The following is a 15,676-nucleotide window of genomic DNA, read 5'->3' as shown; positions in this document are numbered from 1 at the left end:
ATGGCGGCTGAACAGAAGGCCAGAAGAGCTGATGGCATCCCAAGACAGAGAGGGGTCAAAGTGGAAGAGCGTCAAACCGTCAGCCCCCGAGGGGCAGAGGGAACGGACCGTGCAGGGAAACTGCCTCGGGTCCTTCAAGTGGGCACCATTCGAGAGTTCCTAAATTGGGCTGCCCCACGGCAAATGAAGCAGGAGCCCAGGGAGGACTTGCCCGAACTCTGGGAAGCCCAATGGCAGGAGTTCCTCACTGCACTCCGGTCCTCTCCTCTAGGGGAGGGACACCAGCAGCTGTCCGAGGGACCTGCCCCGTTGGGGGACAACAAAGCCTTTTTTGCCTCCTTTGAACGTCTGGCTGGAACCTGCCAGGTGCCCCGCCGAGAATGGCTGGCTCGCCTGGTGCCCGTGTTGGGTAGGGAAGCCAAGGAGACGTACAGTAGTCTCAGCCTCCAGGACCGAGGCGAATATGCCAAAGTCAAGGCGGCCATCTTGAAAGGGGATGCCCTCCGGATGGAGGCGCAGCGCCAACGCTTCCGGCAGTTCCGCTACCACGAAGCCTGGGGACCCCGGGAGGTGTGCAGTCAGCTTCGGGAACTGTGCCGGGGGTGGCTGAAGCCGGAGAAGCACACTAAGGAGCAGATGTTAGACCTTCTGGTTCTGGAGCAGTTCCTGACCCTTCTACCTCAGGAGATCCAGAGCTGGGTGAGAGAACACGGCCCGGAGTCGTGTGCCCAAGCTGTGCCCTTGGCAGAGGCCTTTCTGATCAGGCAGCAAGAAGCCGAAAGAAAGGGGAAGCAGGTATGTCCGACAGGACTAAGCTGCCTTGTCCTTGGTGCAAAATGGTCGTGCGGTGATGAATTTAAGTGTTTTGTATTTTGCCGAAAGAGATCTTATCACAGATAGTCCTCGACTTTACGACCACAATTGAGCTCAACATTTCTGTTGCTAAGTGAGACATTTGTTAAGTGAGTTTCACGGCCCACATTCCATTTTACGACCCTGCTTGCCTCAATCGTTAAAAGAGAATCACTGCAGATGTTAAGTTAGTAACACGGCTGTGAAGTGAATTTTGTTTCCCCGTGGACCTTGCTGGTCAGAAGGTCGTAAACCCTGGGACACTGCGACTGTCATAAATATGAGCTGCCAAGTGTCTGAATTTTGATCGCATGACCGTGGGGACGCTGCAACGGTCGTTAAGTGTAAAAAACGATTGCAAGTCACTTTCTTCAATGCTGTTGTAACTTTGAATGGTCACTAAACGGAACTGTTGTAAGTCGAGGACTACCTATATCCGTGATGGCGAACGTATGGCACGCGTGCCACAGGTGGCACACAGAGCCATATTGGTGGGCATGCGAACTCAGCTGCGCACCAGCCAGCTGATTTTCGGGCCTTCTGGGCCCACCGGAAGTAGAGAAACAGGCTGTTTCCTGCCTCCGGAGGGTCTGGGAGTGGGTGAGGAAGGCCCGTTTTTTGCTCTCCCGAGGCTCCCGAGGCTTTCTAGGAGCCTGGGGAGGGCGAAAACAGCCTTCCCCACCCCCCCCAGAGGGCCTCCGGTCGGCCATTTTGGCCCTACCCAGGCTCCTAGAAAGCCTCTGGAGCCTGGGGAGGACGAAAAATGGGCCTACCGTGCCATCGTGTGCCAAAAGCAGGGGATAGTCGTGGTATCGCATGTGCGGGGGTGGGGCGCATAGAATATGGGTGTGGGCACACGCACGCGACCCCCGCCTTTGGCACTCAATGGCAAAAAGATTAGCCATCACTGACCTACATATTCATCCCAACTGCATCTCAACTAGTGCAAGAATTTTTGGAAGGAGGCAAAGGTGATATGAATATACGAATACGTGCGTTTTGACCATAATTGAGCCTGGAATTACGACCAAAAGTCATATTGGTTAAGAGAGTCATTACATAACCAACTTTTACTTTATGACAACTTTTGCCACAGTCGTTAGGCAAGTTGATGATCATTAAGTGAATGCTGCAGTAATTGAATCAGAATAGATTGGGAAGGGACCTTGGAGGTCTTCTAGTCCAGCCCCCTGCTCAAGCACTGAAAAAAGTGACTTATATCCTATCTTAGGCTGTCCGAGCATCCTCATAGTCATGTGATCAAAATTTGGACACTTGGCAACTGGCAGGCATTTATCGCGGTTGCAACATCACAATTTGCAACCTCCTCTGCTGGCTTAACAACAATCAGTGTCAATGTGGGAAGCCGAGTTCACTTAAGGATGGTGGCGATTCGCTTAACCACGGTTGCCAAAAAGGTCGTCAAGTTGGGCTCAGTTAACAACCAGCTTGCTTAGCAGTGGAAATTCTGGTCCCAACTGTGGTCGTAAGCCGAGGACTACCTGTAGATTCTAGCAGTTTTGGTGGGACATACTTGTACTCCTAGACGTACGACAGTTCGCTTAGTGACCATTCAAAGTTACAACGGCCCTTAAAAATGTCACTGACTGTTTTGCGCACCTATGAACAGGGCAGCATCCCTGTGATCAAAATTCAGACTGTTGGCTTCAAATTGGCTCATACTTACGACGGTTGCAGTGTCCCAGGGTCATTTGGTCACCCTTTGTGCCTTTTTGATCCTGCAAAGTCAATGGGGAAACCATATTCACTTAAGGACAATGTTACTAACTTAACAACTGCAGGGATTCCCTTAACACCTGGAGCAAGAAGGGTCGTAAAACGGAGCAAAATTCACTTTGCAAACATCTCACTCAGCAACTGCAAGTTTAGACTGATTAGTTGGTTGTACAGTAGTGGTCAAAATTGTGGAAACCTTTTGGGGAAAAGTGCATTTTCTAAAATTAGCTAATAACACCACTTTTTTTTGGAGTAGTACCGTAAAATTATATATCAATGGAAAGATAATTTAATCAAGAATGCAATGCAATGACTTTTATGACAGATTTGCTATTAGAATAGCAGTTACAGTATAAAGAAGAAAAGTCAAAAACGTAGAAAAAACGAGATATACAAAAATGATCACGTCAATACTTAGTTGGGTAACTTTTAGCATGAATTACGGCCTTACAACGTCTTCCCATGGAGTGAATTAAGTCTTTTAGTTCTGCAGCTGTTATCATATGAAACCAAGATAGAATGATTGCTTCTATTAACTGGGTTTTATTGCTGGGTCGCTTCTGAGTAACAAGTTTCTTTAGTCGGCTCCATAGATTTTCAATTGGGTTAAGGTCTGGGCTATTCCCAGGCCATTCTAGCAGTGGAATATGATTATCTTGAAACTCCAAAAAAAAAAAAAAAGTTGTGTTATTAGCCATCAAACCTCAAAAATACACTTTTCCCAAAAGGTTTCCACAATTTTGGCCATATTGTAAGTTGTGGACTACCTATATATTGTCTGATTGGAGTTAGTGATAAATAGGAGCTTGGCAAAAACCTGGAAAGGAGTGGCCAGGAATAAGATCGAGTAAACTTTATCTTTTTTTTAAGAATGTTTTGCATAATCCACCATATTTTTATCCAGAATGCTTTGATTTTTTTACATGTCCACCATATATGATAATCCGTGGCTTCATCACACTCATATCTCCAACACTTAGATTCTAAACTTGGATACATACAAGCTAACTTTTTAGGATCTAAGTGCCATCTATAAAACATTTTATAAAAATTTTCTCTCATATTTTGAGCTTGCGTAAATTTTACATTTCTAACCCATATTTTTTCCCACGTTTCCATCATTATTGGTTCCTCAATATTTTGTGCCCATTTTATCATACGATCTTTAACTAACTCCGTTTCTGAATCTATTTCTATCAATGTATTATATTTGACTCTGGTCTCTGATTTGTTTTACCAAGTTTTCATTCCTTTGCATGATACCAATTTTCTGATCCTCTTTCCATCTAACTTGTAACTGTCCGTACTGAAACCAAGTTTGAATTATCCTTTCTTCTTTTAGTACATTCAAAGACTTTAACTGTAATATACCTCTTTCCATATTGAGAAACTCTTTATATGTAATCACATCTTGTTTTTGTTCTACATTTATATTCTCTATCGCATGTCTGGGTACTGCCCATATAGGTATCTTATCATTTAATTTGTATTGATACTTTCTCCAGACACGCAATAAAGCATTCCTTAATATATGGCTTTTAAAAGTCTTATCCACCTTCTTGTCATATAATAAATAAGCATGCCAACCATATAACAAATCATATCCCTCAATATTCAAAATTCTTCCTTCTGTTAAATTAATCCAATCACTAATTGCTGATAGGGCAGCTGCTTCATAATATAATCTTAAATTGGGCATTTTGAGACCTCCTCTTTCACGTATATCTTGCAGTATCTTTAATTTTATTCTCGGTCTTTTCCCTGCCCAAACGAAATTATTAATACCCTTCTGTCATTCCCCTAAATTTGCATCTTTTTAAAGTATTGGTATCATTTGAAAAAGAAATAAAAACTTAGGCAAAACATTCATTTTTATTGCTGCTATTCTTCCCAACAGAGACAATTGTAGTTTTTTCCACTTGTCCATCTCTTTCTGTATTTTTTGCCATAACAGTTCATAATTATACATATAATTTCACATTTGAAATTGTAATATAAACCCCTAAATATTTAACCTTTTTTACTATTACAAATCCTCTTTCTAATTATTCTTTTTGATTTGTAGTCATATTTTTAGTTATTATCTTTGTTTTCCCTATATTTATTTTAAAACCTGATACTTGACCATATTGATTAACTATATCCATTAAACCTATAGCTGATTGCACTGGTTGGGTTAAAGTTACAACCAAGTCATCTTCAAATGCTCGTAATCTGTAATCATAATGCCTAATTTTAATTCCCTTTATTTTATCTGACTCCCGTATTTTGTTCAGCAAAAATTCCAAAGTCAAAATAAACAATAATGGGGACAGGGAACACCCCTGTCTTGTTCCTTTTTCAATTTTGAAGGTTTCTGTTAAACTACCGTTAATTATTATTTGTGCTGTTTGTTCCTGGTATATTGCCTTAATAGATTGTGTAAAATACTCTCCAAACTGCATCTTTTGTATTATTTTCAGTAAAAAATGCCAATTCAATCGATCAAATGCTTTCTCCGCATCCAGAAATATAAGCACTGCAGGGACACTGCAGGGATAAGATCGCTTTTTAAGGCCTTGCTTTCTGCTCTTCTTTCAGACTCGGGGAACTCAAGTGGTGAACTGGGCTGAAATGAAACCATCTTCTGTGGGTGCTGGGCTGAAGCGGATTCATCGAGAGTTGAATCAAGATGCCAGAATCCTGGGTAAGAATCTCCTGCCTTTTGGTTCTTTGGAAGTGGTAAGACCACCTGTCTCAATCAGCTGTTCTCCAGGGTTGTGGGGACGCCAAGACCTAGAATTCCGGTCCAAAAATCAGGGGTACTAATAATTCTGGGTATTGCAGCCTCAACATATCTAGAAGGTGGCCCTGTAAATCCTGTCAGTTTTGGTGGAGCATGTTCTGACCTAGGCTTCTCCAGCAGCACGAAGCCGAGTCCTCATCCCGATTAACCCTTTTTATTTAATTTACAGTGAATTCCTCTCCAGCAAAGTCTTTCCTCTCCCACAGTCTTTCAAGATTGCTTGTTTGTTTGTTTGTTTGTTTGTTTGTTTGTTTATTTATTTATTTATTTATTTATTTATTTATTTATTTATTTATTTATTTATTATATTTCTATACCGCCTTTCTCCCGTAGGATTCAAGGCGGTGTACAGTCAAGAAAAATATAGATACACAAACATCACAAAATTGCTAATTAAAATTATTACTTAGTTTGGTCAATTAAATAAAACCCAGAATTAGATAACATTTTAAAAAATCATTCACATGTTCATATGTTTAGCTCTGCCTGTTGGAACATCAGGGTCTTGAGGGAACGGCGGAAAGCACGGAGATCAGGGATATTCCGTATCTCAGGAGGCAGTTCATTCCAAAGGGTTGGAGCCCTCACAGAGAAGGCCCTCCCCCTGGGAGTCGCCAGTCGGCATAATTTGACTGACGGTACCCTGAGTAGTCCCTCCCTGTGAGAACGAACTGGTCGGTGGGAGGCTATTGGTGGCAAAAGACGGTCTCGTAGATACCCAGGTCCTAAGCCATGGAGCACTTTAAAGGTGATAACTAACATCTTGAATCTCAGCTGGTAAGTTCACAATTACCAACCCTTATCAGGCTTGGAGAGTGGCCAGGCCAATATCTTTCAGACTCCGCAATACTTGACAAGAATGCAGTAATGAACTAATTGTCTTCTGCAAACTCCACTCCCCTTTCGCTCCTCTTTTATTCCCTCTGGGAGGGGCCATTCATCGTCCACCTGTGGCCTTACTCCCAAGTCGACCCTTGTTCTTTAGCTGTTACCACTGTCTAGCAACTGCACATGGGCACACTGGGAACAGGCTCCAGCTGTTTGTCTGCCTCACTGATGTCTGACTCCAAAGGCATCTGATAACTGGCATACGGCCCTGGCCCCATCTCTGCCTCCGACACAAAGCCCTCATCAGAGCCTCCCCCAGACTCCAGGACTGGCCCATGTTCCTCCCCAACCTCCTCACTGTCCGAATCTGCTGCCAGATCCGCTGGCTGCTGGCGGGCCACAACAGAGCAAGCAGAAATGACTAGATATGCAGTAGATTAGAGGTCCCCAACCCCTGGACCATAGACCGGTACCGGACCGTTGGCTTGTTCAGAATTAGGCCGCACAAGTAGTGGGCAGTCACGTGGAACCATCCCCTCTTCATACACACAAACCCTGCCGGCACCAGTCCACAAAGCCGGAAAGATGGGGAGCGCTGCAATAGATGATCCTGAAAGTATCCTAAGTTTGCTTCATGTAGGTCTTTGTAGATGGCAACCAACCCCTTGAATTGTATTTGGAAGCTGGTTGTCAGCCTTCCCAGATAGAGCAGACAGGAAACACAACCGGATGAGCTAAACTCTATTTTATTTTTAGGCTATATTAACAGACCAGCGTAAGCCTGAAAGTACAAATTTCCTGCTGTTTCTGTTTATAGCCTGATAAGTTAGGCTGAGGTTCCTTTCCGACTTTCTTTCTCCGCCTGTTATGCAGCTGTGGGCTATGCCCCCTCTTATCTGATCATTCCCTAGGCAGCAGCATCTCTCCCCCCGCCCCCCACCCAATCCTGCACATCCCAAGGTCATTCCCACAGAATGGGACGGTTTGCCGTGGCCAACTCACCATGGCTATCTCGCCACGGTCAACTCGTGGACATATTCCACCTGGGATAATTCAACGTGATGTTATCTACCTCCGTTTCTTTGATATCAAGAGCATTCGTGGTCCAGTGATTAGAATGCAATACTGCAGGCTACTTCTGCTGACTGCTGTCGGCAGTTCGATTTTGACTGGCTCAAGGTTGACCTAGCCTTTTATCCTTCCGAGGTCAGTAAAATGAGGACCCAGATTGTTAGGGGCAAGAAGCTGACTCTGTAAACTGCTTAGAGAGGGCTGTAAAGCATTGTGAAACGGTATATAAGTCTAAGTGGTCTTCCTAATATTATTTTTGTCAATGAAAATAATGTCAAAGAAACAATGGCGGATAACCTTTATCACTTCATGTGGAATTGTCCATTTGCAAGTTATCCTGCAGTGAGTTGGTTGCAGCAAGATAACCGTGGTGAGTTGTTCGACCGATACCGTCATCCCCTAGTGCAGTTTGCCGAAGACAGGTGCGACTTGGCCTTAATGTGAAGCAGCCAAGGCTGCCCATAGCACTGTCTTCTGGACTGCTGCAACTTGCAAACACTCTTCAAGGGCAGTCCCAGGTAAAGCATACTGTAGTAGTCCAGCCAGGAAATGACTGTGCAGTGGGGGTGTGGAGGGACCCCAAATGTTACTGGACCACCAAGTAAAGCTTCTTGTTCCTTTTTGTTTCAGACATGGGGAACTCTAACGGGGAGCATGCCGAGAAGGCCCTGAACCGAATTACCGAAAACGGGTTGAAGGCTCCCGGCAGAGCCCAGCTGGGCCAGAGGAGTTTACAAAGTTCTGATAGCAGAACTGCTTTCCGCCCAAGCCCGGCCTTCTTCAAACACCAGCGGGGCCACGCGGCGGAGAGCCCACACCAGTGCCCTGATTGCGGGAAGCATTTTACGCAGCGTTCGAGCCTTACCATCCATCGGCGGATCCACACGGGGGAGAAGCCATACCCCTGTCCCGAGTGTGGGAAATGCTTCCGCCAGAGTTCCAACCTCTTGAAGCATCAGAGAATCCACTCGGGGGAGAAGCCCCACCAGTGCCCGGAGTGCAGCAAATGTTTTGCCCAGCGCTCCAACCTGCTGATCCACCAGAGGACCCACACGGGCGAGATGCCCTATGTGTGCGCTGAGTGCGGGGCCTGCTTCAGCCAGCACCGGGGTCTGGTCACTCACCAGCGGATCCACATGGACGAGATGCCTTACGGCTACGGTTGCCCAGATTGTGGAAAATGCTTCCAGCAGAACTCGGATCTGACGAAGCACCTGCGGGTCCACACGGGCGAGAAACCCTACAGCTGCTCCGAATGTGGGAAGAGTTTCAGCTACAGTTCCAACCTCAGCAAGCACCAGCGGATCCACACGGGCGAGAAGCCGTACCTCTGCAATGTGTGCGGGAAAAGCTTCAGCCATTTGTCGACTCGTAACACCCACCAGCGGGTCCACACGGGGGAGAGGCCTTACGGCTGCACCGAGTGTGGGAAAAGGTTCATTTCCAGTTCCAAACTCACCCGGCACATGAGAACACATTCCATATACACTCCTTACATCTGCAATGAATGTGGGAGGAGCTTTGGTTCCCATTCGGCCTTGACCACCCATCAGAAGGATCACTCCGCTGAGAGTTACAGCATGGGCGGCTTGTGGGAGGGAGCCGAGCAGGGCCCTAGCGACTTCATGGGCAGGGGGTCCCCTCTGTGACCGTGGCGGAGTTAGCCTATTCCTTACGAGACTACTAGTCAGGGTGCTAGTCCCTAAGGTATTGGAATATGGCAGCCTGGCTTGTGGGGGCCGGATGTGAGAATAGAGAGAATGTCGGGCTATAGAATTTAAATGTGGTGGTTTTGGAAGGTAGAGTTAGGCTGGAGAAAAAAAAAAAAGATAGGGTAGTACAGAGGATGGAGGCTTAGATTGTCAAGTTAGTTTTAGGAAGAAAGCCAAGCCTTCGCAGAAGAGAGAGCTTTGAAGTTGGCTGCTCATTACAATGGCTTCCCCAGGGCCCCCAGCCAGCATATTTTGAGCCTTCCATTATTAGTGTAATCCCACCCCCCTGCTGTAATTTAGCTATCTAATAACTCTGTAGATCCCCCCCATATTCAGGAGCAAGTTATCTGTGATTATTGGGCACTTGTAGGTAATAAGTGAAAACTCTATGGTCTCCGGAAGAGGAAGGCTTGAGTTACGATTCTGATTTAGCAAAAAGAACCCCCATGGTTGTGAAAAAAAAGAGGGGGGGAATCCAGAGGTGGACAAAATCTCTAGTTTCGAAGAACTAAAACGTATTTTATAGTAGTGGCCCCCAACCTTTTGGGAAAGAGGGACCGGTTCTGTGGAGAGAGGTTTTTCCATGGACCGGAGGGTACATGGTTTCAAGTGCTGCCTGCATCCCTCGGATGGGGCTTTGCTTGTTGGCGAGGCCCGATTTCTGGCATGCTGTGGCCCAGTGCTGGGTCAGGGACCAGGGATTGAGGACCCCTGTTTTATAGGCTTTAATTTTTCCCTCCCCTCCCCTCCCCTCTCCTCCCGTCCTGTCCTGTCCCTTCCCCCCCCTCCTCAATATTGCTAAAATCCAACTTGAAGATGGTGTCAAAAAGTTTTCGACACACTAAATTAGCACTGCATTGCGATGGTGCAGTTATGGTGATCATTGCAGGTTATGCACTGTGTCCAGTTATCCCCAGTTTAAAACGCCAGTGCATATGGTTTTGGGTGGCTAGGTGGTGTTCTGAATTGGGTGCCCATTGCCTCCCTTTGCTTGGGCAAAGTTTCTCAACCTTAGCTTCAACTTTTAGGAGGTTTGGATTTCAACTCCCAGAATTCCCTAGCCAGTCATGACTAGGGAACTCTGGGAGTTGAAGTCCATACCTCTTAAAAGTTGCTAAGCTTGAAAAATATGTGCTAGACTTTTCACAATGCAGAAGTACCGTATATAATCACGTGTAAGCCCATGTGTGAGTAAACAGGCCCTAAATAAATTGTGAAAAAACCCTGAAAAACGTGCCAGTCACAGATAAGCCAACCTGCATTTTTCGTGACAGTTGGGTTAAAAAATTCAAGGGTCTGCTTAGCTACAGATGGGCCTCTATAAGATATACGAGTAATTTTTACAATGTATTACCGTATATACTAATGGATAAACCAAATCTGATTTTGGGTATGTTTTGGAGCCTGAAATCCTTGGCTTATTTGTGTGCATACATGGTAGATTACAAAAGAGAGAAGGTTCTGGAATAGAATATTGCAGAATATAGTCCAGTGATGGGATTCAGCCGGTTCTGTCCGGATCGTGTGAACCGGTAGCTGCAACTCCGGGAGGCTCCGCTCACCTGCCTGGATGTAATGCGTGACTGCTGCGCCTTAGCGCACGCTCACATTTGCGAACCGGTAGGGAAAGTAAGTGAATCCCACCTCTGATATAGTCCTTGATTTACAACCATTTCATTCAGTGGCTCTTCTGAGTTAGAACAGCACTAAAAAAAATGACGTACGACCGGTTCTCACATTTACAACTGTTGCAGCATTCCCATGGTTACGTGATCAGGATTTGAGCACTTGGCAACTGGTATGTATTGATGATGGCTGCAACTTCCCAGGGTCATGTGATCCCCATTTGAGACCCACCCAGCCAGCTTCCAACAAGCAAAATCAACGGGGCAAGCCAGATTTGGTTAACCACCATGTGATTCACTCAACCGCATTGATTTACTTAACAATCCTGGCTAGAAAGATTGTAAAATTGAGTGTGGATTCATTTAACTACCAGAAACGGAAATTCTGATTCCAAGGACATAAGTCATAGGTCAAGGACTACCTGAATTCCACCCAGCCTTGCCCTCTTCTAGCATACTCCATTCTGTTCTTTCCAGCCTTATGTTCTTCATTTTTCCACAGAAATGTAAGCAGTATGCTCCATCCCATAATTGGGTAGACCAGGTTGCCCTGATAGACTGGTCCCACCGGAGGAAAAACTCCACAGATACTAGCATCCCATCAGGTATACCTGAATAATTGACTCAATTATCAAGCTAATTTAGGTCTCCCACTTTAGATTTAGAGGTCTTTTTTTGTGAAATCATGTTTTATTTTTCGCTAGAGCAGAGATGGGGAAAGGTGGCCCCTTCATGACTTGTGGACTTCAACTCCCAGAATTCCTGAGCCAGTATGGCTGTCTCAGGAATTCTGGGAGTTGAAGTCCACAAGCCATAAAGGTGATCATTGTTCTCCATCCCTGCTCTAGAGTTTTGGCTTTCTCAAGAAAGTTTGTCCCTTTTAGGTGAATGGGGTTTTGAATGACCCCCAAAACGGTCTTGTCACAAAATGGCTTTTGTTAACTTTTCTCAACCTGCCCTCACAAGCATACACACATTCATACACAAGACCCAACATTTCACAAGATTGCTGCCAAGAAGGCGGTGCTCTTATAAAATGGTAGCCAAAAATCAGAAAGGAGTCTGCTGGCTCGCTTTGCCAACCAACATAATTTTATAAAGAGGCCTACGCTTTTCGTTCAGCTGCAGTTAGCTTCATCGGATGCATAGAGTCATTCGCGAAAGCTTATGTTGATTGTACATTTGCTCAAAGTCAGCAAATTCTGTCATTTGGTGGGAAGTGGCATGAACATCTGGCTAAACCATGGTTTGCCTAGCAATACTCAAGATGGCGGAATTTGCAAAATTGCTGAGGCATAAATCCAGATAAGTCCTTTACTTAACGGCTGTTTGCTTAGTGACGATTCAAAGTTACAACGGCCCCGGAAAAAGTGATCTATGACCTGTTTTTCACACGACAATGGCAGGTCACATGATCCCCATTCAGATGATAGGCAACTGGCATGTATTTATGATGGTTTCACCGTCCTGGGATCATGTGATCCCTTTTTTTGCGACTTCCTGACAAACAAAGCCAGCTTCACTCCACAACCCTGTTACTGATTTAAAAACTGCTGTGATTCACTTAACAACCGTGGCAAAAAAGGTCATAAAATGGGGCAAAACTCACCAGCTGTTTTGTTTAGCAACAGAAATTTTGGGCTCAGTTACAGTTGTAAGTCAAGGACTACCTTTAAATTGATTGTGAACCACAGTTGACTGATTCGCACAATCTGGGAAGGTAAATTTGAACAGGCCCCATTATAATGCCAGGGCCTATGTGTCCCCATTGTGTTAAGAGAAGGCCGAGAGGAAGATTTGATCCCCTTCCATCTTCAATAACTCTAGTTCCCATTAGTGGGTGTCCTTGACAAATTATTTTCAAAAGAATGTGACTTTGGACAAAAAGCGCATCCTTTAGTCCAGGGGTGGGCAACTGTGGCCTGTTTACAACCTGTGGACTTCAACTCCCAGAATTCCTGAGCCAGCCAAGCTGGCTCAGGAATTCTGGGAGTTGAAGTCCACAGGTTGTAAAAGGGCCACAGTTGCCCACCCCTGCTTTCGTCAATTAACAGTAAATAATAAAGGAGAAAATAGGTTTGGATTAGAGTGGCTGCCTAGTTGCTAAGCATCTAATGGGGAAGATGCCTGTGTGTTTAAGGAAAGCCCGTATAAAGGGGAAAGAGATTTGATAGGTTTGTATAAAATGTATGAATAGAGTAGAGAAAATGATGAAGGGTGAAGGTTTGCTAAGTAGTAAAAGATGAGGGAAATTGAACGAGAAGAGATTCAGGACAGACAAAAATAAACAAGCATTCCTCGACTTAACAACAGTCCGTTTAAGTGACCGTTGACAGAGTTGACAACGGCAGTGTAAAAAGTGATATTACCTTTTTTTCACACTTACAACCGTCACAGCATCCCTGTGGTCACGTGATCAAAATTAGGACACTTGGCAACTGGCACGTGCTTACGACGGTTGCAGTGTCCGGGGGAGGGGGGTTGATGTGATCCCCTTTTGTGACCTTCTGACAATGGGGAAGCTAAATTCATTTAACAACTGGGTTGCTAACTTAACAACTTCAGTGATTCACTTAACAACCGTGGCAAGAAAGATCGTAAAATGGAGGCAAAACAAAGGTCTCACTTAACAGCATAAATTTTGGGCTCAATTGTGGTTGTAAGTCGACGACTACCTGTAACAGAGTTGGAAGGGGCCTTGGAGTCTTCTAGTCCCGTGATTGCGAACCTATGGCACGCGTGCCACAGGTGGCACACGGAGCCATATCGGTGGGCACGCGAGCTCAGCTCTGACGTGCATGTGTGTGCATGCCAGCTGATTTTCAGGCCTTTTGGGCCCATTGGAAGTCAGGAAAAAGGCTGTTTCTGGCCTCCGTAGGGCCTCTGGGGGAGTGGGGAAGGTCATTTTGGCCCTCCCCAGCCTCCTAGAAAAGCTCTGAAGCCTGGGGAGAGCGAAAAACGGGCCTACCTTGCCATCACATGCCAAAAGTGGGGGAAGCGTGGCGTGGGGGTTGTCGCACACGTATGCGCGGGGGGCGGGACGCATAGAATTATGGGTGTGGGCATGTACAAGAGCGACCCCCCCCTGCACTCCCCCCCCCACTTTTGGCACTCAATGGCAAAAAGGTCAGCCATCACTGTTCTAGTCCAACCTCCTGCTCAAGCAGACAAGTGGCTGTCCACTTGAAAGCCTCCAGTGATGGAGCACCCACCACTTCTGAAGGCAAGCTATTCCACTTGTCCTCACTGTTAGGAAGTTTCTCCTCAATTCCAGGTTGCTTCTCTCCTCAGTTTCCATGCATTGTTTTTTGTCTTGCTTTCTGGTGGAAAAACTCCCTCTTTTTTGTGGCAGCCCCTCAAATATTGGAACAAAATATTGGAACAATAATTGAATAGTGGAAGGCCGTAAGCAGGGTAAGCATTCAAAACCTTGATGGTACAGTGGTTTAATGCACCCTGTTATTAACACAGCTGCCTGCAATTTCTGCTGGTTCGAATCTCTCAAAGGCTCAAGGTTGACTCAGCCTTCCATCCTTTCTAAGGTAGGTGAAATGAGGACCCAGTTTGTGGGGGCAATAAGCTGACTTTGTATAAAATATACAAAAGAATGAAGGCTATTGCTTAACGCATTGTAAGCCGCCCTGAGTCTCCGGAGAAGGGCGGCATATAAATCAAATTAAAAAAAAAAAAAAAAAAAAAAAAACAAGGAAGGGCATGCCAGATGGGGCTGGACCACGAATTTTAAAACCATTGCGCCTCCCTCCAATATTAGAGGGAAACGTTAAAGGCTTCTTCTTGGTTATATACTATTTTACAGGGATTTTTTCTTCCTTGTGCTTTCTACTGCAAAATAGAGGAGGTGGATGTCGTCTCAAGAAATGAATACCATGAATATGATCACTAAATGTGGTAAGGCCACACTTGGAATACTGCATCCAGTTTTGGTTGCCGCGATGCAAAAAACATGTTGAGAAAGAGTGCAGAGAAGAGCAACAAAGATGATGACGGGATGGAGGCTGAAACATATGAAGAAGGGTTGCTGGAATTGGGTATGTCTAGTTTAATGAAAAGGACCAGGGGAGACATGATAGCAGTGTTCCAATATCTCAGGGGCTGCCACAAAAAAAGAGGGAGTCAAGCTATTCTCCAAAGCACCTGAAGGCAGGACAACAAAAAAACGGATGGAAGCTAATCAAGGAGAGAAGCAATTTAGAACTAAAGAGAAATTTCCTGATAGTTAGAACAATTAATCAGTGGAACAACTTGCCTCCAGAAGTTGTAAATGCTCCAACACTGGAAATTTTTAAGATGTTGGATAAACATGTGAAGTGGTGTAGGATTTCCTGCCTCGGCAGGGGGTTGGACTAGAAGACCTCCAAGGTCCCTTCCAACTATTCTATTCTATTCTATTCTATTCTATTCTATTCTATTCTATTCTATTCTATTCTATTCTATTCTATTCTATTCTACTTAAGGATCGCAGTAACATAATTTTGGAAGTCTGAAAACATGGCTCCCCTTCTTTGCCTTTGCTTTCCAAGGAATCGGGGGAAGTTCCTTCTGAGGTGCTTTCTATACTCCCGTTCCTTCTGTGGGCTGAGAGGCCTCTTAACTGACATTTGCCCTAGCTGTGGCTCTCCTCTTCCATTCCCCAAGGATACTGGTAGTCCTCAACTTACAACAGTTTACTTAGTGACCATTTGAACTTACAATGGCATTGAAAAAAGCAACTTATGACTGTTTTTCACACTTATGACCATTGCAGCATCCCCATGGTCACATGATCAAAATTCAGACACTTGGCAACTGGCTCTTATTTATGACGGTTTCAGTGTCCCGGGGTGTATGTGTCATGTGATCCTCTTTTACGACCTTCTGACAAGTGGGGAGGCCATATTCACTTAACAGCCATGTGACTAACTTAACAACGTCAATATTCGTTTAACAACTGTGGCAGGAAAGATTGTACAATGGGGTGAAATCAGCTTAACTGTCTCACTTAGCAGCATAAATTTTGAGCTCAATTGTGGTCCTAAATTGAGGACGACCTGTGTTTCCCCTGACAG

At 45.2% G+C, this 15,676-nt stretch overlaps 1 protein-coding gene across 1 annotated transcript; it reads left to right on the top strand.

Annotated features, from left to right (window-relative positions):
- LOC139312000 (zinc finger protein 397-like) lies at positions 1–9,280 on the top strand. Its single transcript, XM_070936516.1, has 3 exons — positions 1–795; positions 5,170–5,275; positions 7,904–9,280. Exons 1-3 carry the CDS (start codon positions 1–3, stop codon positions 8,920–8,922), a joined length of 1,920 nt encoding a protein of 639 aa, XP_070792617.1. The 3' UTR covers positions 8,923–9,280.
- Positions 9,281–15,676: the final 6,396 nt, after the last annotated feature.

Source organism: Pituophis catenifer, unplaced genomic scaffold, assembly GCF_029215685.1.
Source record: "Pituophis catenifer annectens isolate HBS135680 unplaced genomic scaffold, rPitCat1.0.hap2 SCAF_2, whole genome shotgun sequence".
NCBI lineage: Eukaryota > Metazoa > Chordata > Lepidosauria > Squamata > Colubridae > Pituophis > Pituophis catenifer.
This window is presented reverse-complemented; position numbering and strand designations above follow the sequence as displayed.

Bases quoted from the DNA above. Each gene is read 5' to 3' on its own strand.
- LOC139312000 (XM_070936516.1), top strand. From the start codon at position 1: ATGGCGGCTGAACAGAAGGCCAGAAGAGCTGATGGCATCCCAAGACAG. The intron at 796-5,169 runs GTATGTCCGACA...CTCTTCTTTCAG, and splicing joins CCGAAAGAAAGGGGAAGCAG to ACTCGGGGAACTCAAGTGGT. The intron at 5,276-7,903 runs GTAAGAATCTCC...TTTTTGTTTCAG, and splicing joins TCAAGATGCCAGAATCCTGG to ACATGGGGAACTCTAACGGG.